Below are 23,845 nucleotides of genomic sequence, written 5' to 3' on the forward strand. Positions count from 1 at the left end.
TGGTGATTTTTTTAACCATTAGGAAGCAGAGAATCTTACTTTGTCAGGTCTAAGGTTAAGAAACTTAAAATGTGTACATTTTTTAAAGCACAGTGTGTCATTGTGGCAGTTCAAGCATCTTTAATCAGATGTGTCCATCTACCTCTATTCATATAGCATTTATAATGTGACTTTACTACCACAATGGACTTCTGGCATTAATCACCTTTCTCTATACTCTTTCCACTTTTTCATCCTCCTTCTGTTCTCTGCTATCATAGCATCTGGGACATTAATTAACCTTTCTAATTCTGTCATCACATTATTCATTTACAGAAGTAAAGAAGTAGCTCATTTTATCCCAGTTTCTTCCAAACTTGTGCTCAACTTGATGTGAAATAGTGTATTCACTTTATATTAGTTAAGATTAAAGGCTGTTTTATTGATTGCATGAGAATCTGTCTTCAGGTTTCCCTCGCTTCCACCCTCTTCTTCCTCCCTCCTTCCTTCTCTCTCTCTCTCTCTCTCTCTCTCTCTGGATGTGTCATTCTGCTGCTCCTTACTCAGCCAGCAGCAGCAGTCTGTCATCATCACTCCTCGTCTGTATACGTCTCCCTGCTTGTTCGACTGTACAGTTCTTGTCAGAAAGGGAAACGTTGGGAAATTCACATTCTCTCAGGCTGGATTCACTCGTTTTCACCAATGGATGGAGTTTATACCCCACCGCGCACAGTGACTTCTTGAAAAGTGAGTGAGCATTTACTGAAAAGTTTCTCCTGCAGGTATGCAGTGAATGACGCATGGTATTGAGGCAGCACTGCAAGATAATGTGTTATTATGGGAAATAAATTATTTTTAAAAATATATTGTCATGTAACTGATGTGCTGCTTTTGATACAACAACTGATCCTTTGGAGTCCAACGGAGAGGTTTTCTTACAGTTTAGGATGCGCAAGTCCTAAATTTGTCCAAAATTGATTTAGAAAAGATAAAAGCTTTTTTAAATGATATTGCATGTTAATACTTCACATGCCAATGTTGTTTTCTGTTGTTTAAAAAAAGATTTCTTTGATAAAATTAGAATAAGTGATGGAAGCTTGAATTTAACTCAGAAAAATGCAAAGCCTTTCTATTACCACTATTAAAAAAAAAAAAAAAAAATCTTTTACACACACACACACACACACACACACATATATATATGTTTGAATATATATATATATATATATATATATATATATATATATATATATATATAACATATATTAAGTCTACGTTCATTTTTATAGCTTACTCTAATAAAGATGATAGTTTTGATGGGGGGAAAAAAACCCAAAGGATGTTTTGTGACTTAGTTAAGAGTAATGACTGAGGGGGATATAGTATACAGTAGCCTTTGTCTCTACTTTTCTAATAGCGGTTTAGCAAAAGAAAACTTGACTAAACTTAACTTACTGAAGCGTCTATTAGTTTACAGCTGCAGTGTGGCGCAAGCTGTGTTCCCTTTAAGCCTAACTCCATTCAAAAATTCCTAGATATTATATTTTATTATATCATATGAACTTTTTGAAACCAGCATACTTCAGTTTGGCGCATGCCACCAATTATTTTGATGCGGTTTAGTTTAGCTGACCCTTTTCACAGACGTGTAATTGGTTAAACACAGCTGCGGCTAATAAAATTAATAATACGTCTGATTAAGTGCGCATTGGAGCATAAACAAGTCTGTTTTTGTCTGCTTTCATTGACTTTAAAGCCTGTTTAGTGGTTCATTTGGCACACCTGGATCAAACGGAGCCATTATTAGCTATAACTTTATTAGCCGCAGCTGTGCCTGAGCTGCCCTAGCAAAGACCCGCAAAAGCATTGGGTAACAGATCCGTGACGGCCATACGGTTACCTTATATATGTAAGACGAATTTACCATAACATCTTAAGGTTTTAGACAGCATTGAAAGTATTGTCGTTTTCTTTATAAGTAACTGCGAATAATGAAGATATTACTAAAGTTGGAGGTATTTGAATGGGATTCGTTGCGCGTTAAAGAGGGGTTCCTCCAGCTGCAGCTGCAGCTGCCACCGAATAACAACATAACGTTAAATATATATCATATAAAGATGAGACAAAGTTAACTTCTTTTAGAGGATTGTTTTAAGCTTTTTTATCACAGCAACATGTTAATATGGCTGTGTCTACTGGGAAAAGCATGAAAAACACAAGGAAATAGATTCTTAATGGTGAAAAAGGAAGGGTTGGTATTTTGAAAGAAATCAAATCGCTACTTTAAATCTAAAAATGACTAATTAAAAATAATAGATTTATTCATATTGACAGTATAATGAATAACCTAGACAGTTGTTTGCTATTTGAAATAAGAATAATAATAATAATAATAGATGTAGACGTTCTAAGAAAAAAATTAAGCCTTAAATGTTGAAATGTTTGGATTTTGTTGTAGTTTTACCTCCTGTGGCTTTAAGACCACATTATTTAGTCTTACTTGCATGCTTCCCAAAAAGAGAAATTATGGTTTTGGATGACTTCACATTATTAATATGACATTATTCATATTTTACCTTATTGAGTGTCAAAGACAAAGAGTACTCCTTAGACCCTGTGAACCCTTCCAACAAATGTTTAGGTGTCAACAGATCCCAAACAATATACTAAACTAAGTTACAATAAAACCCTACAAGTCACAACTATGTCTCGAGTTCTGGTAGCTCGCTCAGGGATTCCTTCAAAAACCCACAGGACGCTTTGAAGTTCCTCTTTAATATCCCTACCCTCAAAAATTCAGTTTACTTTAAAGTGCTTTTAAAGACACTCGAAGACCCCCCAGACATTTTAAATTAGACCCTGCCAAGATTAATCTGCCATTTCGTAGACAGTGTGTGTTTCTGTGTGATCTGTCAGTTGGACGCTACTGAGTGTGACATTTGGCCTCCATGTGCGCTTGTAAAGAGAGCAGTCTGTGCTGGGAGCGAGTGGTCTCTTAGCTCTACACCCACTGAATGTGTTGCTTCAAGTGGGTTTTGTGTATGTGTATTTAGGAAAGTAGTACCCAATGTGGCCAGGTATTTTTCATTTGTTTATTTTTCCTTTCTTTTACAGTTTTGATATGAAAGCAGCACATTTTGGATAAATAGTTGCAGTTTTGATAAATGATGTTTGGTTAAAATACGAAGTCAAAATAGAGAAATTATTTTGTGAAGCAGAATAATGCAAAGTATCTATACAAGACACAAGTGGAAGGACGTAGGATGTTTGCCTTGCTGCATATTTATTTATTTTCTAGTTTGTGTTGGTCATGCCAATGCGTAAAAAGACATCCCCAAATTCTGCAGCCTTTGCAGTCAGAACACACGAAGGTGTTAGCTGCCTAAAACAACCTGTTAACATCTGTGTTGGAGAATGACCTATTGCCCTAAAAGTGGACCTCTTAAAGGCTGCAAATCCTGCATTTTATCCTCTGTTGTGCTAAATCAATTAATCAAGAATTGCAAGATTTTTACAAACCTATGTCATGCAATCTAATTAAATATTCCATTTTACTTTTTTGGTTGAAGGGGTGTCATTTTATGAAGTGTGTTTATGGCATTAAGAGCTAACAGCTGTGATTTATACCACTATGAAAAACTTTTTGCAAGTTTAAACTTCTAGAAAAGTTTTATAGCAACATAACTTGCAAGAAAATCCTTACTTTGTGAGGACTTGACATTATATACATTGTTTAGCTAAACTAACTCTACATCCTTCACCATGTTTTCTGTTTTTCCTTTTCCACATTTTATGTATACTCATTAATGGCTTGATAATTGGTCTGGTTAGAAGGAAAAATATGAGGGAGGGAAAGGGGGGTTGATTATAATACCCCAAATATTCCAAAAATGTGTTTATTAGAAACAGACCAGACACATGCTGAGAGCTTGGTTTTGCAAAGTTTACATGTAGAATAATAGCACACATTCATTTTGTCATTAGTCTGAATCACATTTAAGTTGTATTTGAGAAGAAAAGCATTTTACTGGCATGGTGGAGATTTCTTTTCTTGGTTTTGCTCCTGCAAGTCAAGACAAACGGGTTTCTCAGGACGTTTCAGATTGTTTTTCATCTTGGTGGACTGGATCATTAAATCTGTTATCTGATAATGGATTGATGGGCGAATTAGTCAAGGCAGCGTGGGTTGGACAGCTGCACCCAGAGGAACACTGATGGGAGGGCATCGCCAACATCTCTTAGTTAAATGCAGACTAACTGTCCTACCCAAAAAGATGTGTCATTTCACTGCAATCTATTAATTAAGCATCTTTTAAACTCATTTTTCTTCTGTGTATCACCTTAACATAAAGGGCCAGTATTTCCTGACCACCTTATTAGGTAACTGGTTTGGATCATCCTGCTCTTGTGATGGAGGGGGCTTGTTTTGGTTGTAATAGATGGTAACAGAAGAAGAGTTGACTTTGATCAGCATCAGCAAGATGTTGAGGTTTTTTGTGCATGTTATTCTTTTGCAGTGTACTAATAATGCTGGCATACATAATTGGTACACTGCAAAAAATAACGTGATTTTTAAATCGGTGCAAACATTAAAAGGCATTTCAATCAAATACATCTATGAAGCACAGACTGAAATTAACATTTTTCCTTTTGTCTTAAGTAATATTCCACTCTGCTATTCTCTATTTTTCCTTGTTTGTGCTGGAAAACCTTTTAAATGGCAGCTATTAATTTTGTCTGCGAGTTTTATTATGATCATGTTTAGCTTTTGGATGCAGATTCATGTGTTTTTTACAGACACGCCACTGGAAACCACAGTGTGAAGAAAATGCTAAGCTGAGAGTAGAAGCCTGTATAATGAAGCTATTGAATATAATGCTCAAAGCAACTGTGACGTTACACAGCAGAACTTATTGTTACAGCATTAGGATGCACTCTGTCCTGCTTTTTGTCTAGTATTATTCACTCTCTCACTTCTTGTTTATTTCTGTAGCATCAGTCTACAACAAAATGTATGGATTGGTGGAACATGCTGCATAAGTTTGACACTTTTATGTGTGCAGTAGGAAATAATGTAACTAAAATATTTAAATAATAAGAGAATTCAGATTAAAAATGGGTATATTAATTGGAAATGATACATGGGTGTGTAATTACTGCATCATACAAAACCTTTTTATTAACCAGTTTTATGCTTTTTGTTTATTTGAATCTATAACCTGACCACATAGTGCACTGTGACAATATTCGATAAACACCCTAAACACCTTCACGTCTTTCATTATAACCTGTTGTGTATTTGTGATTGTCTAAACAGAGGATAACTAACAGGTCTGTATTTAGTCTGGTGTGGCTGTCCGTGCCTCTTTTCTGTGTAAATAACAGAGAAATGTGTTGGCTGTGGAGGGAACGAACAAAGTCAGAGTTGTTGATGGAGCAGGGTGTAATGGCTCCACATTGTCAACAACTGCACAGTAAGAAAGATGATATACCATATGAACGTAAACTGAAGACCAGTTTCATGCAAAGATTGTTGGAAGTTAAGAAAACATTTTCATGTTATAGAAGTGATTGCAGTTGCATAAAGCAACCAGGGCTGTAACGAATGGTTTTAGTATTGCAAACAACACAAGATGCTCTCAATTCAGCATACTATCCATTTTCTAGCAATTGTACTATGGTGAATTCTTTTTCATTTTGCCAGCTCCTCATACTGTGCTGGGTGCTTCACTGAGAGTTTGTCAAGGGATGGAGCAGCGTGGAGGTGCAGGAGGGGGAACGGAGAGCCCCAGACTTCAGGACAGTGCCAGCCCAGAGGAGAGAGGGGAGAACGGGGAAAGTCCAGCCTCCAGCGGCCCATCACACTGCAAGATAAACCATCTGGAGGTGAATGGCAGCCCAACAAACCTCCGAATCCGACAGAATGGCACACCGCTGAGACCACTAGGAGGTGGGATGTCGGCACATGTGACACGTAAATAAACACTACTTAAATACAAAATATTTGGTTTATTCCTTGATGCTGGTTGCAGCCGCTAGAGGCTAGTAAATAGTTATAGAGAGATAATCAAGATCAGCTGTGTTTTTTTTTAATCAATTAAAAATAAATAAGTGTAACAATTTGGCACTTATGTTTATAGTTTAGAATATCTTTGGGTGTCTAATTGATGATAAATGTGTAGTGTGATTCCTAGAACATAAAAAAATATAAATTGGAGAAAAAAAAATGCAGATTAACTGATAATAAAAACCATTTCTAGCTGCAGCCTTGTCATTTATCACACTTGTTCCACATCTCTTCCTGTTTCCTGTTAGTTTGTCCTAAAAACTGTAATCTCAACTTCACACTCCGTTAATACTCACCAGATGTGAAGATGTGCAAAGAAAATTTTAATTATTTAATAAAAAAAAACCTGATCTTCATGCAAATATTTCACCCCATCCCACTAACACAGGATTATAATTTGTAATGAGACAATAATTTTATATGTTGTGAATTACTGTAAGCAGAGGACACCATCCCACCATCTGCCAGGGACAGGTTCACTATAGTGTGTACACACACACACACACACACTGTCTGTATTTTGCGCTAATATTAATAGAGCAGCATGTATACAAAAAACACAAAACATTCATGCAGCGATGCCCATTATTCTCTCATGCTGAAAACATCATCATGCATCATCACACAAACATTGTAACAGTACACACACATTCTGCTGCGGTGCCTCGCTCCACCCTTCCACCGAGCGGTTGGATTATTGGCCGATGGCGTGACTGGTGCTGCTGTGGTTTGGCTCTGGCTGATCCATCCTGGCCTCTTCAGGAGAAAGATTGATGGCTTTCTAATTAACAGCTCCTGTGGGACAAACCGGTGGACTCGATGGGTGTGAATGGTTCTACACTTGAAGGGAACTCTCAGTATTTCCCCCGATAACGAGCCCAGGCCAGTGTGTAGGACCAGATTTGCCACTGGAGTCATGGCATTTCTCCTGAGTGCTGCTCCGCTTTAATGGCTCTTTTGGAAACGAGTCTTATCCAATGTGGGTTTTAAAATGTGGTTCAAACACAAATGCAGTTGTACAATCTTACAACGACTTACATGCACACTGGCAGCTGCCCAGTTTAACCAAAGTCACACAAGACGACCACCAGGCAGTTACACAGCAGCTAGACTGTGTGTCAGTCAGAGAAAAAATCCTCCAGAAGTCAATAGTCAACGTTCAAAAATCCTCAAACATACCATATTTGTTATACAGAGAAAAGATATCCTCTCATTTTGGGAAAGAGGTGCTTTATGTAACATAAGTTTCTAAAAGAGGTCAAATCCCAAATTTATTTTCTCCTCCCACTTTTTCCAAACTGATCTGGATAATTAAATTTGATCTACTTCAGTCACAAGGCTGGTCCTCTAACAAGTGGACTCTCATCATGCCCTACAAAAAGGCCAAGCATGAGACAATGTGACCTCAACTCTCATATGATGTTACCCTCTGTAAATCACTGAACTTCTAAGGTGGCAGTTTTTAATTTTATTTACAGCTGTAAAAATTGAAAATTCATTACTAAATAATCTGATAAAATAATTTTGATTAGTCTGGTGGGACCCGGTCTACATCACCATGTCTACTTCAATGACTTGGACTCTGTTGTAATGCCAGGTTTGATGATCCCAGTCTTCTGTGTGGTCGAGCATGCAGACGCAGCTGGCGACTGTGAGGGACGGAGTGATCGTCACGCTGAGTTTGTGTTGGTTCGTAAAGATGTTCTCTTCACACAACTGGTAGAGACAGCACTGGTTGCTCTCGGATACTCACACAGCTCTGCTGTGCAGGCACGGGGTGAGTAGTGTGTAGTCATTTTTTCTTTTTTAGTGTAACACATTCATTCAGATATAAAAGCAAAACATTTTAATTGTGTAAAAAAGACATGTAGCATACTGAATAATAGATTTAGTTTTATTTAAGCTAGTGGACTTTCCCAAAAACTCTCATTTTCTTCTCTGTCTCAATTACATAAGACTATTGGTGATGGTGGCTGTGTAGGATGCAGTCTGACAGCTTCTTTAGCAAACTGTTCTCACCTCTGGAGCATTTTCATTTCACATAGGAAAGGAAAAATCCCAGATGCATGCAGACTAGTTATTCAGATTTGACACAACTCTTCTGGTATCTTTCTGCAACATTGAGCATCAGGGCTCCACCAAGAGCCCATGAAGGTGTAAAGACAGGTGTTGTGATGCATGTTTGTTTGATTCTCTGGTTTAAGTTAAGGTATCAGACTTTTTCACTATTGCACGCAAAGGGACATAATATTTTTTTCCTTTCCTTTCTCCCTCCTTTGTTATAATTGAGTAATTATTTACTGCAGCAGATGAATAGAATGACTGGTTCCCAGATGTGTGGGCTTTGTTACATGGGTACAGTGAGTCCTCAGACAACTGCAGGGAAGGTATTTTAAAGATAACCCTGTCTCTGTTCTGCACCTCTTATCTCCCCCGTGTGACTCATTCCACCCAACACGCAGCAGGATGGTTAAACCATCCAAGTTGATATCTGACCATCTCAGGCCAACAACAAAACTTTTTCTCATCAGTCTGAGATCAGAACTGGAAGCAAACATCATGCAGTCCAAGACGAACAACAGCCTTTACAGGCACGTGTGTCTGTGTGTGTATGCATGCACATAAAGTAGGGCAGTTTGACATTCCTGGTGTGTCCCGTAAACACAGGGCAGTCTAACCAAGTGGCCACCGCCCTGCGACCCCCCTTGCCTCACCCAAATAGCTAGGTTTTGTTCTGAGAAATAAGCCTTTTCTTTTCAAATAAATAATTTTTGGCTGGAGTCATGCATTTTTTCCTCCAGTGTGGTCACAACCAAAATTATACAGAGTCGCTTCTATTTTCTTCTGTGATTGAATTGCATCTTGCATAGCTTAGACTGGATGTGTATTTTTAAGTTCGAAACTGGCTTTCATAGGACTTTTTCTTTGATTGCACATTATGGCTGATTAAAAAGCTGCTATCTGCCGTTGGAATATATTGTTAATGCTTTGGATTTGAATTGTTGAGCTAAATTTAACTTGAAGCCTTGTTTTGTTATTTATCTTAGTCACTTTAAAATAATCATTTAGCCTATTTTTAGAACTTGACCACCACCTGTGCATCCTAGATTTTTGTTTTATTTTAACTGAATGAAGTTTGATGGCTGGTTTCAAATTACCTGGTTTTTCTTTTTTATTTGAGGATTAGCTCAGGATTTTTTTAATTTATGCCATTAAAATATGCATTATTTGAAAAACATTCCCTTAAGATTAGTCCTGTAAAAGATTGTTGCTGGTGTAATGTACACAAAATGGTTTCTCTGTGTTCTTAGGTCAAACAATATTAAAGACAGTCCATTGGTAACTGCATTCGGTAATTCTAAAATGTCTTAATTGTCAGCACACTCTTTAATTTCTTTCCTCTTCAAATACTTGGAAAAAAACTTCTGCTGTCTGCATAGTTGAATCAGTTGATAACAAGTTATAGTGTTAAAAGTAATTTCTGAACCAAACTGGCTGTATGACGTACAATAAATGCCAGTTTGGAGGAGAAAATACGCTGCTGTAAGACAGAACGATGACCTCAGTGTTTCTCCAGTACATCAGCATCAAACAGCACTTGCAAACAAAGTCTGCATCAGTTTAATGCTGAGTTGATTTTACATTTCTCTTCCTATTAATCAACTATAGAGTCCAAAAAGAGCAGTCTTTGTTCTTTTGCCCCTATCACCATCATCCTCATGCAACAAAGCCACACACACACTCACACATGATTGGGGCAAGCAGGCAAAGGCTAGACAGTCTGAGTTTGATTTAGAAGATCATAATGTGATTAAGTCTGTTTAGATTTGCACTTCCAGTCAAGGGTCGCATGAAGGCCAAGGCCAGGAGTGTTACTCAGGTTTAGGATGGTACTCCAAGGCCAAAGAAATTAATCTGGCAACACAAACATGCTAAGCTTACGTTAACTAGAAAACACGGGAACAGAAAACATAAATGTCTTTATTTAAATCCAGACTGATGATGCCCTTGTATCTTCTACAGGGATCATTAAAATTGGACGATGGAAACCGATGCCCATCCATTACCTGACGGATGCTCCGGAGGCAACAGTGGCCGACATGCTGCTGGATGTTTACCACATGGTCACGTTGCGGATCCTTCTGCACAGGTTAGCTTTGAGCGTGTGTGTGTGTGTGGCAAATTATTTATTAAGAAGAATTCTGAGTCCCACTCTTAAGGCCCACTTATGCTCCCTTACTGTTTCAAACATTGTCATGCGTTGTTGTCCTCATACTTCCATGCATCTTTTACATTGCTATGGTTGTTTAGTCAATTCCTCCACTAGTGTGCGGTGCTGCGTTCAGAGTTCGGCGTCGGTTTCAGATCGGTGGCAGTAATGCTCCGCTTTGAAGTCGTTGCTAACTACTCAACACACTCGCATAGCTTTTTCTTTTGTTTTTTTTTCTCCAAAAACTTGCGCAATTTCCACAGTTGTTGGCCGCGTCTTCATTCTTCTTCAGCTTTTTTTTCCTTCCTGTGCCACATTATCCTCTCTGGTTTGTTTCTTTCGCTGGTTGCATGTCAGCTATTCTGCTCAGCAGTGCCCAATTTTTTCTATACGGGAAAATCACTCTAATGTAAACCTTTGAATGACATTTAAAAACATAAAAGGTTAAATCTTCTATGAAATTATAAAAGACAAAGCCAGAGAAGTCCTGAGATATTCATAATGTTCAAAAGTTCATAACTTTTTAGAGATCAACCTAATTGTGTGATTTATAGCAGGTTTGTTGGTTACTTTGAGAGTTTTCTTGTCATCCTCATTTGTAGAGATGAATACATTTTTAATTTTATGCAGCTTTGCCCATCTGGAGGAGCTGCCATCTGAGCAGTGGACTCATGCAACAGTGAGAAATGCCCTGAAAGAGCTGCTGAGAGACACCAACCAGAGCGCTCTGGCAAAGGAGTGTCCGCTCTCTCAGGTAACTGCACCAAACATTGCATGGCCACATTGTCCAGAAGACATTGTCCACATTGAAGAAGTTTTTAATTAAATCAGCTGTCAAACCTGTAATAACATCTTCTGAAGGGAGAATCTTTAGATTTCCATGCAAATAGAAAGTGTTTGAGTTTGATTCTGTTTCTGTCCATGCACACAAATATGCACACATAGATAGCAGAGATGCAGCTAAGTATTTTCTATAAACACATGTTTCATCATCAGTTCACCACACACTTAGTGCAGTGTGTAATCTGGCTCACTCACACGCACAAATATTGATACCATCCCATGGGAAAGGATACGAGCATGCACACCTCAATTATCCTGCTCACACACCCTGCAGTCATTAGACTCAAGTGTGTCATTTCGACTTGTGATTTATACACAAGACTTAGTCATGATGTAATTAGTGATTAGGGGAAGTGTGTGGGTGGTGTGCATTTGCAGACTGACTCATGTGAGTTTTCATCCTCAGCGTTTCCCATGTTGAGTTTGCATCTCCTGCTCCGAAGTGACCACAGTTTATGTTAGGAATGGATGGCTGTGTTGAGTTTCAATAAATCAGTGTTGTTCGGGTCAGTTTAAGAGAACTTAGTTTCTGTTTATCATCCAGTCTTACAGCACTACTGGTCATCTTATGTGAAAGATTAGTTTTTAAAAATCTAGAGGGTAAAAATTGTTTTCTCAATATTTGGTCATCTGACACAAATTGTACAAAGAATATCCTGTTTTTTATCTTTTTTTTTTTTTTACCTTGAGTCTTTAAATTTTCCAACACTTTCTCTTTAGAGTATGATCTCAGCAATAGTGAATAGTTCCTACTACGCCAACGTCTCCACCTCAAAATGCCAGGAGTTTGGACGCTGGTACAAGAGGTACAAACGCTTCAAAGGTAATTTTACACTTTTATTATCTCACAGCTGAATAGGTCTAAAGAAAACAAGTTAAGTTAGGTTAGAGGAGCAGGTGATGCTTTTTGTGACACTCTTTAATTTCTAAGGGGAGGCTGATCCGTGGGAAACAAGTCCATATTTTCAGGATTACGGAATATCGTTGCATATTTGTTGGCTGTCAGACAACAGCATGCGAAGTCTTATCAGACCAGTGTTGTTAATTAGCTGCAGTATGTGTGAGCTTGTACTAAAATGCCATCTAAATTCCTGCCTGAATTACGGTCTGAAGCTGTTTTCAGTTTTGGATTTGTTTCTGACTTGCTTATAATGCTAATGTAATAACTAGCATCGTGCAGTATTATTGCTTCCAAAGTTCTACATTTCCATGCACAGCTTGCGTCTTTGTGTTTGGAGATAACATTATGTTGCATTTTAACATTTTATTTGCTCCAGTCTTGGGGTACAAAATCAGTCAACATTACACTAATGAGTTTTATGTTGTTATTACAAAGATGTAGACACAACCTCACAAGTATTAGTACTCACAACAATAATAGTCACTAATTTAGGCTCTAAAAACTCACTCAGTGATGAAGTGAAACTTCCAAATATTTTGGGCTTTGTCAGACATGATGCTAATGACTTTATTGATTGCTTTATCAATTACATCCTTAATGTAGTTGAGGCCATGTAAGTTTCTACTGTTAGGAAGTGTCAATATGTCTGCTGTGAAAAGTAAAATGCTTAAGCTTTAAGATGATAAGATTTAATCAGACAGGAGCACAGAGTTTAAAGTTATTATTTTTATATATAAGAACTTGGTGGGACAACATTTGTACTCTGTCCCAGATACTACTTCTTTTTGCAGGATTTTATTTAAGTCTGTACATTTGTGGTACTCAGAAACCCTCATGTTAAATGTCCCAATCCTGCCAAATCTTTACAGTTTGTGAGACCAGCTTTCTGATCTTCAACCACCAACTTTTCCGCTGTGAATCCTGTATTTGTTTACTTTGAAGTGAAAGCATTCATGCACTTTTTAGACACTTACTTCTAGTCACATCTCATGTTAATGACTCACCTGCCCAACGTCCTTCAGTTTGTGATGCTTTTTCGTCCTGCTGTCCACCCCCGAGTATGTGTGCAAACACGTGTGTCAGCCTTTGTGTCTAATCTGCTGCATGAGATGTTGAGTGACTGCTCTCTGTAGGAAGGAACTGTCACACATGGTTCACATTAACGTCATCCTTAATACACATGACAAAACTAAATGCTCTTACTGTAACTCCTAATGGAAAACAGCAGTAACTCCAAGACGTATGCCACCAAGATCCAGAAATAAGGGATCCTCTTACACTTACTATACACGCACATGCAGGGAAGGTAAAAATCCAAAGCCCTGCCAAACCACACTAATAATAGAAAATGTGCTTCTTGACCAAATAACGTAATAAAAAGGTTTCTATGTGGAGAAAAGCAGACAGGCTGTTCAAGGCAGTGATCAATTGATTATCTTATACAGAGGGTATAAAGAAGTGAAACTAGAGGAAAATTTTAACCAATTACTTTGTGGTAAAGGACTTGTGCCTCAAACATTTGATCCACCCCAAAGTTTTTTTTTTGTTTGTTTTTTTTTTTTTGTTTTTGTTTTGTTTTATTTTATTTTTATCTTTTACAGGCTTTAATATAATATAAGCCATTTGATTTGGCCAATTAGGTGACTTCTGGATATAATTTGAATGATTTACGAAATATACTTACCACATGCAAAATTAAAAGTACACACAGTAGTTGGGTCTATTTATGGAGGAATAAATGACTGCCGTGTCCCTCAGGTGAATACACTGAGAAGATGTGGACATCGCAGGAGAAGTCTGTCATAAAAGGTATCCACATCTTTTCTTATTGTTTGTCAAACTTCTGTTTGAAAGCTGTGCTGTGGCTTTAATTAACCAAATTTAGGCTCATTTAGACATATTTCATTTGGCATGCAGCCTGAAATTTTAGAACAGTTAAACTTTTATTGTTGGATATGATCTGAAATGGATGAAAAGACCTTTTAAATGTAACAAGACAAACCTGTATGTGTGTGTTGATGCAGTGGAAAGGGATTTGGACCTCAGCATCCTCAACCATCGCCCTCCATCTCTCTTGCCTTCCCCCAGTCATTTGGGTACCATAGGTGGCCCTGGAGCCCTTCCTATTAAGAACAGCCTTGGGGACACTCAGAACCCCGCTCAGCCTCACGGTCTGCCTCATCCCGTCAGCCAGAACCACCCAAGTCCTCCTCTGCATCCACAGGCTTCACCTCTCCTGGGCCACAGCGGACTCCTGTCTCCCCAGCTCTCCCCACAGCTCGTCCGTCAACAGCTCGCCATGGCCCACCTCATCAACCAGCAGCTGGCAGTAAGCCGCCTGCTCACCCACCAGCACGCACAGGGAGTCAACCAGCAGTTCCTCAACCATCCCCCCATCTCACGGACATGTAAGGTTTCTGGGGCGGCTACTGAGCCCAGCCTCAACTGCTCAGGTGCTGAAGTTTCCCCTGATATTTACCAGCAAGTCCGGAACGAACTGAAAAGGGCCAGCGTTTCACAAGCAGTGTTTGCTCGAGTGGCTTTCAACCGGACACAGGTAAATTTAGTTCAAATTTCCAATCTGAAGACAATTAAATATGTCCGTCTTCAAATGTAACACTGAGTGTTCTGCAGGGTTTGCTGTCAGAGATCCTTCGTAAAGAGGAGGACCCACGCTCGGCTTCTCAGTCACTGCTGGTCAACCTGAAGGCCATGCAAAACTTCCTCAACCTACCTGAATCTGAACGAGACCGCATTTACCAGGAGGAGAGAGAGCGAAGCACCAGCAACAATCACAACCACTCCACCCAGCAAATCTCCAGCACCAACACGCACAGACACACACAGGTAGCCTTTCAAACCCTGCTCAAGATTAGTTTTTATTTGTGTGTCCACCAGCTAGTTTTCCTTATAATACTAAAGTAAAATGCTAACAAAATCCTTGTATGAGAAAACATTTTTAAGGCTTTATTTGAACAAATAAAGAGAAATTGTACTAAACCCCTGCAGCACTAAAGCAAAGGCCTAGAAGCTAATTTTGTCTTTATAACAATCTGCAGTAAACTGTTGCAGATGATATATATGGTAACGTATTCATCATTATTTTTTAACATCATTGAGCTCATGTTTTGTCACATCCTGTGCAGACAAAATGCAGCATGCCTGGTCCAGAGCTGCAGCTGAAGCTCGACTCTTTGGTGAACATCACATCAGGGATCTATGAGGAGATCCAACAGGAGATGAAGAGGGCGAAGGTCTCCCAGGCTCTCTTCGCTAAGGTGGCTGCAAATAAGAGTCAGGTCAGTCACAACAATAAGCTGTTTTAAGGATGTTGATGTTATTATGGCAACCTAATCACAGTCAAAACCTACACTGGATGTGTCTCTACAGCTTACTGTTGATGGGCCACGTGGCTTTGAGTGTAATGAAAATAAAGCTCAAGCCTAAACTTGCATCCAGAGTGGAGATAATACAACAAATTTCCTGCTGATGCAGACACTCAAGATAAAAACGTTTTGTTTCTAACAGAAGCAAAGATTTCAGTACTAAAAATGTAAAGTTTCTTTTGACGCACCTAAAAAACATGTTTACACACATTAATCCCTCCATTATACCCTCATGTACATACTCACACACAACTTCTAGATGAGTTGATAATGTTTGAAGGAGCTGATGAGGTGTGTGTGTGGGTGTGTGGGCTATCTGATTACCCACTGTGGCATGCCATCATGACTCCATCCTCAGACAAACAATGCGGGTGATCGTGATCAAAGCAGTCTTGGTCTAGAGAAGGAGAGCAAAATGCAAGTAAAAGTAACAAAAAATAGTTCCATGAAGTTAGAAAAAAGTTAAGAGTTAGAGAAAGTGTAAAGCAAGAGAAAAGAAAATGGAAATGAGAAGGTGCTGAATGGCAAAGGATGAGGACGCAGAATGGAAGGATGCAAGATGGGAGAAAAGATAGACAGGATGATAGAGAAATGATCACATTATTACCATTCATTTCCAGGCTGAAGGCTGTGTATAAACAACAGCTGGTGGCAGATCTTGGGTCAGCCTACCAGAGATAATGCAATCTTCACACACACACATACACTCACTGCTCAGCTCTGATTTTCCTTCTGTTCATCTCTCCATATGGGGAATAACTTTATCTAATTGTGTTCAGAGCATGTATGAATATTTATTTGTAGATTAGAGTACATGGTTTATGCTGTAGAGCTGACATGTGTGTTTGTGTTCAAATGAAAAACAGCATCAGTTTTACAGAAGTCATAAAAGTAGATGATGGGTGTAAATGGTGAATTTCTCAACAACTAAAGGCCGCTTTTCCAAGTTAATGTTCCGAGTTGATGTTAACGAGTCCAACATCAGGAGAATAGTGGTGTGAATGGGAGCTCTACAAGGGTAAAACCACTGCACTCGCTGTCGCAGTGTGCTAAGCAACAAGATAAAAATCTCTTAGAAAATGGTTTGTGGATAGCTAAAACTAAAATGTAAATTAAGAAAGAGAAATGTTTGGATAAATAACTTCTTATTTCCATCACAAGAGTCTTTACCCTTGTCCTATCCTATCCTAGTTGTATTGTTGTGACTGGACCTGGGTGGCTTGTCAAAAGTGTTTGGAATAAAGAAACCTAAGCTATGACAGAACTAGAAAGGAAAATGTCAGGATTTGTTTATGAACTCAATATCAGCAACAAGTTGGTCATCCACTGGGCCAGCAATCCAAACTTCACAAATTATTCAAAGAATAGGTAAATGTTTCATCTTTTCAGCTGTTTGCTCATGTGTCTCCACTGTGAATCATCTGCCTCTATCTAACACTCTCTTTCCTTACACAAGCTAACCTCATGCCCTCTTGTGCTACATCTTTAGATCTCTTCCTTGTTGGTCTTCTTCTTGGCCTCCTGCTTGGTAGCTCCAACTTCAGCATCCTTCTGTTGATATATTGACTATCCCTCTTCTGTACATACCTTCCTGATTCCCTCCATCTTTGTCATTCTCAAAAAGAACGTTAACATTTTAATCTATACTACCTCCAGCCCTTCCTCCTGTCTTTTCTTCAGGGCCTCTGTCACCAAAACAAACATCACTGGTCTCACCACCATTTTCTACCCCTTTTTTTTCATTCTTGCTGTTACTTTTTTCCATTCTCTCTGCTGTGCTGAACTTTTGACCATAATTACACAAAATCTTCCACCATTCTTTATCTCAACTTCCTGTAATCTCCCTGAACCACTTTGGTCCCTCTAATTTCCATACTTGTATTCCATTGAATAAAATTGATATAAAAAAAAATCCAAAATTTGTTTCACAGATACTAATCACAAGGGTTCTTTTCAGAGCTTTTGGCTTTCACAGAACTGTTGCAATGGATGCGTCTCCTTAAAATTAGATATGCATTTGTTCTAACTGGGTTCTCTCTAGCTACTTTTAGAACTTGTGTGCAAATCAGATTATTTTTCGTGTTTCTGTTTTTGTAAAAATGCATAAATGTATAATTTATATGTCTAAAAAAGCTTGTTTTCCCCTCTGGGAATTTTCTTTTAATTTCAAATTAGTTCACAAGATTTTAACCACCAATGCAGTCTCTTAAACAAATGTTGAAGCATTTGTTTGTATCAAACATAAGTTTGTATCAAAGCCAGATAATTGCAGAACAACGCCACTCCACATAGTATTGTACCATCTCGTTGTAATATGATGAAACCCAAAAAAAGAGCTGACTCCTCTGCAGCCAGTATATTGTAATGGTTTTGGTTCAGAGTGTTCTTTTTTTCTCCTGTGGTAGCTGTCGTTGTCTACTAGCTGGGTTAGCCTTGGCTGTTTGGTATGAATAAACTCTACCTCTGTGCATGTTCCAGGGTTGGTTGTGTGAGCTGCTCAGGTGGAAAGAGAGCCCGAACCCTGAGAACCGCACACTGTGGGAGAACTTGTGCACCATCCGACGGTTCCTGGCTTTGCCACAAGCTGATAGAGACCAGGTCTATGAGGAAGAGTCGCGGCAGCAGCACAGCGACAGGCTTCACACTGTCCTGCACATCCCAGACCAGCAGGTAAATACGCAGCAAGCAGCTGCAGTTTAATGTCTCGATAGATTATCCCCACAGGTTTGTTTTAAGTCTCTGTGCAGTGGTAGAAATTCAGCAGAAAAAATAAATATCTGTGAATATCTTTTTAAAAATACAACCCCTCTCAACCACAGAGCAGCCATGTGCAAGCAAAATACACAAATCAAAGCATTTTACGAGTGAGAAAATAGTAAAACCAGCATGTGAGTGCAGAGTAGAAAATGTTCCTCTGTCTGTCAGTCTCTGTCTGAATCCACCACCTGCTCCTCTTTGCCGCCCTCCTCTTTTGTCATGTTTGTGTCCCATAAGTCATTGAAAATAGAAGTGGTAAATGACCAGCCCACACATTTCCTGCTAACACTCCTCCATCCCACCCTCTTCCCAAAACCAAAATGCACTCCAGTCTGGCCCTAACCTCAATATTATTCAGAACATACCCTGTAATTATTGAAGCAAAGAAAAAAGGATTTGCCATTATCTTTATTTAGGTCCTTTAATTTTGATGGACCACAGATTTATAGTGTTGGATTCCTGTGTTTGGGAGTGCTGGCCACCCCACCCTGTTAATAAGCTCTAGTAGCGTTTGTTTGTATGATGACTTGGGGAGTTTAGCTTGCATGTTGATGGGTGATGGAAGCTGGTCAATCACGCTTCCACTTGTTCATTTTCTTTGACTCTGCAGAGCAGCTCTGACAGACAAGCTAAATGATGCACTTGCTAGAGGGCTGATGGAGAACTTGACATTTTTTAGCATCTAGTCTTCACATGAGAGATTTTCATAAATGAACAAAGGATGTAAAATATGGCCGCCATGAACTGATGTGCAGCATTGCATATAATTTTGATAATAACTCCGCATGAAATTTAATTGTGCGCTTATGTTGATATGTTCACTTATTTGACTTTTTTTTCAACAAACATGCACAGAAAACTAACTAAAGGTTGCTTTTCAGTCAAAGATGAGTTTATAATATACTAATTTCTACTTTTACTTTTCCCTCTGACGTGTTAAAAATAGTGTCTTAAAAAGGTATACGTAAATATCAACTAATTTAATTTCATTAAGTCATTTGTCATTTTATTAGCGACCAAACTGCCTCCCTGACCAACGAGCATCTCATAATCTAATTTTGTTGCCAGTTAACATGTCCCTTGCATAGTTATTAGTATTTAGAACAGGGGTGCCCAAAGTCTGTCCTCAAGTGCCGCTGTTTCCTGCTACAACACACCTGACTCAACTGAAATAGATCCAATAGCCTATTAATCATCAAATTGATGAGTCAGTTGGTTTTGGAGCAGGGACACATCAAAAACCTGCAGGATTGTGGCCCTTAAGGACCGGAGCTGGGCACCCTTGATTTAGAACTTTTATCAAGAATTAAACATAACAAGGAAAACTCATTTTATTAACATCAATATTAAGACACACAACCACCTCAAGAAAACTGCCATCTGCTCAACAGAGATATGGATAGCATCAATGGCTAATAAACATATCTTTGCACTAGGTTCTCACATTTCTGCACAGGGGTGGGATTTGTTGCACAAAAAAATTACATTTATGCCTAAAGTAAACAAATGATTGCTGACTACTCAAGGTCCAAGGCTTTACAGTAGCAGCTGATCTTTTGTATAGAGCTGGCTCAGCAGTCATCTGAAAACAGATGTGTACATACCGGGTAAAAGGCCTGTAATAAACGGCAACTCAAGACATTTTAATCTGAATCAAACCTCCTCTGATCAGATAATATAGGTGTCCTGTAGAAAACCAGCCATACAAGTGGGATGAAGGAAATTATTATTATTATATATATATATATATATATATAAATTACATTTGTTTTGCAGTGCAATAGTTATGTTTATGTGCATATCTTTTTATAATTCATATGCATTCATCCTCACGACCAAAACACTAAAAATACCTGTAGTCACGACTGAAGAAATTGCTTCTGGACCTTTAAGGGTCTTTTGTGTACATTGATAAATTTTAAAATGGTTAGTGGTATCTTTTACTAACAAAATGTATAACTTTTAAATTACTGTTTGATTTTCTAAACAGAGCCTCCACAGGCAGCCCCTACCCCCTCTTAGTGCTCCATCACCAGCTCGTGAAGACCCACAGCCAGTTCCCCTGCTGCCAGTTCTGCAAGGCTCAGAGGAAAGGCCGCAGTGTGGTCCAAGTCCTGGCCTTGGAAGTGGAGGAACAAAAAAGGCTAGATCCCGGACAAGGATTTCTCTGGAAGCCTTAGGCATCTTGCAGAGCTTCATTGGAGATGTGGGACTCTACCCAGACCAGGAGGCTATCCACACCTTGTCAGCCCAGCTGGACCTGCCCAAACACACTATTGTAAAGTTCTTCCAGAACCAGCGTTACAATGTCAAGCACCACAACCAAGCCAGAGAGTCCGTCCCCGAGGAGGACGATCGGGAGAGCTCAAGTCCCAGTGAAAGAGGCATCTGTGGCATGGAGAGCAGAGGAGAGGAGGCTCTCTCTGTGTTTGAGGAGTCGAGTGAGGATGGCAGAGGTTCTGTGGAGGTATTCAGAACAGCGGAAGATGGAGGAGAAGGTGAGGTGGAAATGGAGGTAGAGACGGAAGAAGTGGAGGAAGGAAAAGCGTCGGGACCAGCAACTTCCTCTCTGTCTCCTTACAGCAGTGTGGACAGCCCCCGATCGACAGAACAGCAGAGATAACAGCAGAGAAACAAAGGAGTTGAGGACATTATTAAACTGTGAGGATCCCACACAGATCCAGTCTTATCATCGTCACCACAACCTTTACCAGAGCTGACCCTCAGAGCTCGTTAATATCTGAAGAACTGTGGAAAAATATTTATGTACGTATGTATGTATGAAGGTATAGCTCAGCTATCTTCATATGTTACCAGTGTTTTTTAGTTGGTTGCTGCCTGCAAAATATTTGGGACATTATTAAGATAAAAAGGAAAATAAATCCCCTATATATATATATATATATATATTAGTCTTGTTACTTTGTTTCATCTGCCCTATGACCACCAGACAATCCTTTTGAAATTAATTCATTCTTTGACTTTATTTAACTTTAAACAACCAGTTAAATCTACAACAAAAAAGAGCTCACTCCAGTTTTTAATAAAGCCCTTCTTTCTTTTCTGAAACTGCTCCTAAAGCACAGCCCATTTACCTGCTGTCTAAATAGGTTTCCAACAGTTTGGACAGTGTCATTATAAATACTCAGTATTTTTAGATATGCAGTATTTGGATGAAATGGCACATAATGATTGTATGCATGTTGTCACCCCGAACTCCAAACACCACTCAGACATGCTAATGATCAGTGATTTAGAAATAACTGCATATGAATAGGCTATTTATTCGTGTCTGAGATTAAAATACTCATCTTCCCTCAGGTGACCTATAGTTTTATTGGAGACTGAGGATAACCAGCTGACACTGGGCTATAGTAGCTCATGTGAAATGTATTAATTTAAAATATAAGCATACAGGGAAACCTCTGTTTAGTCTCAAGTCATTTAGATTTTATTCCTTTTTATTTATGTTTCATTATTAGTGTCCTTCCTTCGGTGCTTTGAGAGGTCTCTGCATTGACTCATCTGTATGTGAAACTCTGTCACATAAGCCTTTTGTTGATAATAAAACATTTCCACACTATTCAACTACTAATATTCATTACTAGCCTTTATATTTATTTAAATCTATCAATTCTTATTAATTATAATTAATTTTTATAACTGTCTTTATGTTAGTGAAAGCGGGACAAGACAACTTTTTAAAATGTCAGTTTCAATTTAAGCTTTAATATTTATATAGTCTTAGGTTTCTTTTAGATGCTATTTATGTGCGGTATCATTTACAGTTCATTTATCATATCCAGATGCACCTGCTGTCACTTTACTGTTGTTAGTGACCTGTAGCACAAAGGGTATGAGGACAATTTTTAACTCTATTTCAGCTTGACAATTTCAGCTTTCCCGATTTGTTCCAATTGGATGTTTTTAATTGCTCTATGATCAAGAATTCCTATTGATGCTGGGAACGGTTCTGTCTCAATTCACTTGTTCCCAAAGGAGATGACCAACTCAACATGGTGACTATTTTCCTCATTTCCTATCACTGGCACTTTTATGTACATATTACAAAATCCCAGACAATAAGCTAGATAGTTGAAATTAAAAGGGGAAATGCACAGAATATACAGGTTAAAAAGGTGACAACAAAATGGTTGTCACTGCACATTCATTCCATTGCTAATGACAACAAAAACATCTGTAAAATGTAAACATGCACAGTCTTTAACAACCCAACCACAGACACATGAATGTAAAATTAGCTCTTTTATGCAACAAAATATAAAGAGTACAATGCAGTCAGATGGGTGGAGGCACAAATTCTTTACGGTCTTTTTAAACTCGCATTAAACTAACTTTAACTTCTGCAACCTACACAAAACTAAATTTTAGATGTTAAATGACACTAGGTGATCACCCCGGGCACTTGTCCATTAAATGATTGCTGTTTTCTCACAAAAACAACCCACATATGGAATATTTTAATTAAAACTGGTGAAACGCCTGGTGTTTTATTGGTACAATTTACTAATCTTACTATCTGTATTCTAATGAAAATGTTCCAGTATATCTCAATGATAAATTAGTAATAAATCTGTAATAATTTTAACTACCTCACATCCATGACATCTCCTGCTATGTGTGCAGATGTCTGTGCTGAATTATTGACTCTGGGAATCATTAGAAGAAGATTAATTTATGAGCTGTGTTAACTTTGTGCAGCTTCATGTCTTCTTCACTTGCCAGGACTCCTGCTAACAATTTAAATCAACTGAGCATGTGCAAAAAGAATCAAGCCTCATCGATAGAGAAAGCCCAAGTTACTTGGGGTTAACAGTTTGTCATCAAATGAAGTATTACACGTTACCCTTCTCGACTGTCTTGTCTCGATTGTCTTGTCTTGTCAACCTCAGCTCTCACTTACTGGTTTATTACTGGAAAACAGAATGGAAATAAGTGAGAAACAGAATGTGCTTGGGAAAAGTCAATGTCCATGAGCCCTAAAGTACTAAAAAGATCTGCCTGAAGTATCATGTGTGTTTAATGCAGCTTTTTTGTGTTCATCAGCTGTTTGAAGTGGGATAAAAACTAATTAGAGATCACAGTTAACTCGCATCTAATATTACAACTGCATCAGTGAATGTTGGTAAGGTCCACCGCTTTTCTGCTCACACAGCTGGCTATTAGAGCAGTATGGCAGGCTGATACAGGGGCATTAGAGGTGTGTGTGTGTGTGTGACCCATGTGACAGGGACGCAGGTGCTCCATGGGCTGATATTACCCAGGATGCCCAAGGTGGGGGCATAGGGGTTATACGGGGAAGGAGGCTCTCTGTGGAGTTTGCAATCACACCTGTGATCTCCCACTAACATATTAACACACTCAAACACACACATACGTATTCTGTCCCCCTCGCTGCAGCACGTTAATACACACTCTGATAAACAGGCTAATACTCGCAGCAGAAGCTTTTTACACACCATTGAACGCAACACGTGGTAATCAGTGAAGCTAACACGTTAGGAAGCATGTTCGTGTAATATTTAAGGGAAGTTTCATATATCCAAGTCCGCCTGCTTATTTTGCAGAATAGATTAATTTTCTTTTAGATTCTTTTCAAAGTCCTAAAACCGTGTAAATGTGGTGCTGATGTTCCAAAAGACTAAGTATTTCCTGGTTTGTGAAACCTGTGCTGAAGTACA

At 38.7% G+C, this 23,845-nt stretch overlaps 1 protein-coding gene across 4 annotated transcripts; it reads left to right on the forward strand.

Moving 5' to 3' along the window:
- Positions 1 to 573: 573 nt before the first annotated feature.
- Positions 574 to 21,726, forward strand: LOC121635928 (DNA-binding protein SATB2-like). 4 transcript variants are annotated; one of them, XM_041979346.1, is made up of 12 exons: positions 574 to 726; positions 5,684 to 5,953; positions 7,644 to 7,823; positions 10,070 to 10,196; positions 10,887 to 11,010; positions 11,820 to 11,922; positions 13,759 to 13,809; positions 14,025 to 14,557; positions 14,635 to 14,847; positions 15,147 to 15,299; positions 17,865 to 18,056; positions 20,134 to 21,726. In XM_041979346.1, exons 2-12 carry the CDS (start codon positions 5,728 to 5,730, stop codon positions 20,764 to 20,766), a joined length of 2,535 nt encoding a protein of 844 aa, XP_041835280.1. In that variant the 5' UTR covers positions 574 to 726; positions 5,684 to 5,727; the 3' UTR covers positions 20,767 to 21,726. The 4 variants fall into 4 exon arrangements, with proteins under 4 accessions (XP_041835280.1, XP_041835283.1, XP_041835281.1 ...); XM_041979349.1 differs by having other exon boundaries at positions 5,684 to 5,929; XM_041979347.1 differs by lacking the exon at positions 574 to 726 and adding an exon at positions 1,734 to 1,888.
- Positions 21,727 to 23,845: the final 2,119 nt, after the last annotated feature.

The sequence above is a fragment of the Melanotaenia boesemani genome, chromosome 24 (assembly GCF_017639745.1).
Source record: "Melanotaenia boesemani isolate fMelBoe1 chromosome 24, fMelBoe1.pri, whole genome shotgun sequence".
Taxonomy (NCBI): Eukaryota; Metazoa; Chordata; class Actinopteri; order Atheriniformes; family Melanotaeniidae; genus Melanotaenia; species Melanotaenia boesemani.

Excerpts from the sequence above, each read along its gene's own strand:
- LOC121635928 (XM_041979346.1), top strand. The coding sequence starts at position 5,728 with ATGGAGCAGCGTGGAGGTGCAGGAGGGGGAACGGAGAGCCCCAGACTT. Across the intron at positions 7,824-10,069 it reads CTCTGCTGTGCAGGCACGGG|GGATCATTAAAATTGGACGA; the intron begins GTGAGTAGTGTG and ends TATCTTCTACAG. Across the intron at positions 13,810-14,024 it reads GGAGAAGTCTGTCATAAAAG|TGGAAAGGGATTTGGACCTC; the intron begins GTATCCACATCT and ends GTGTTGATGCAG.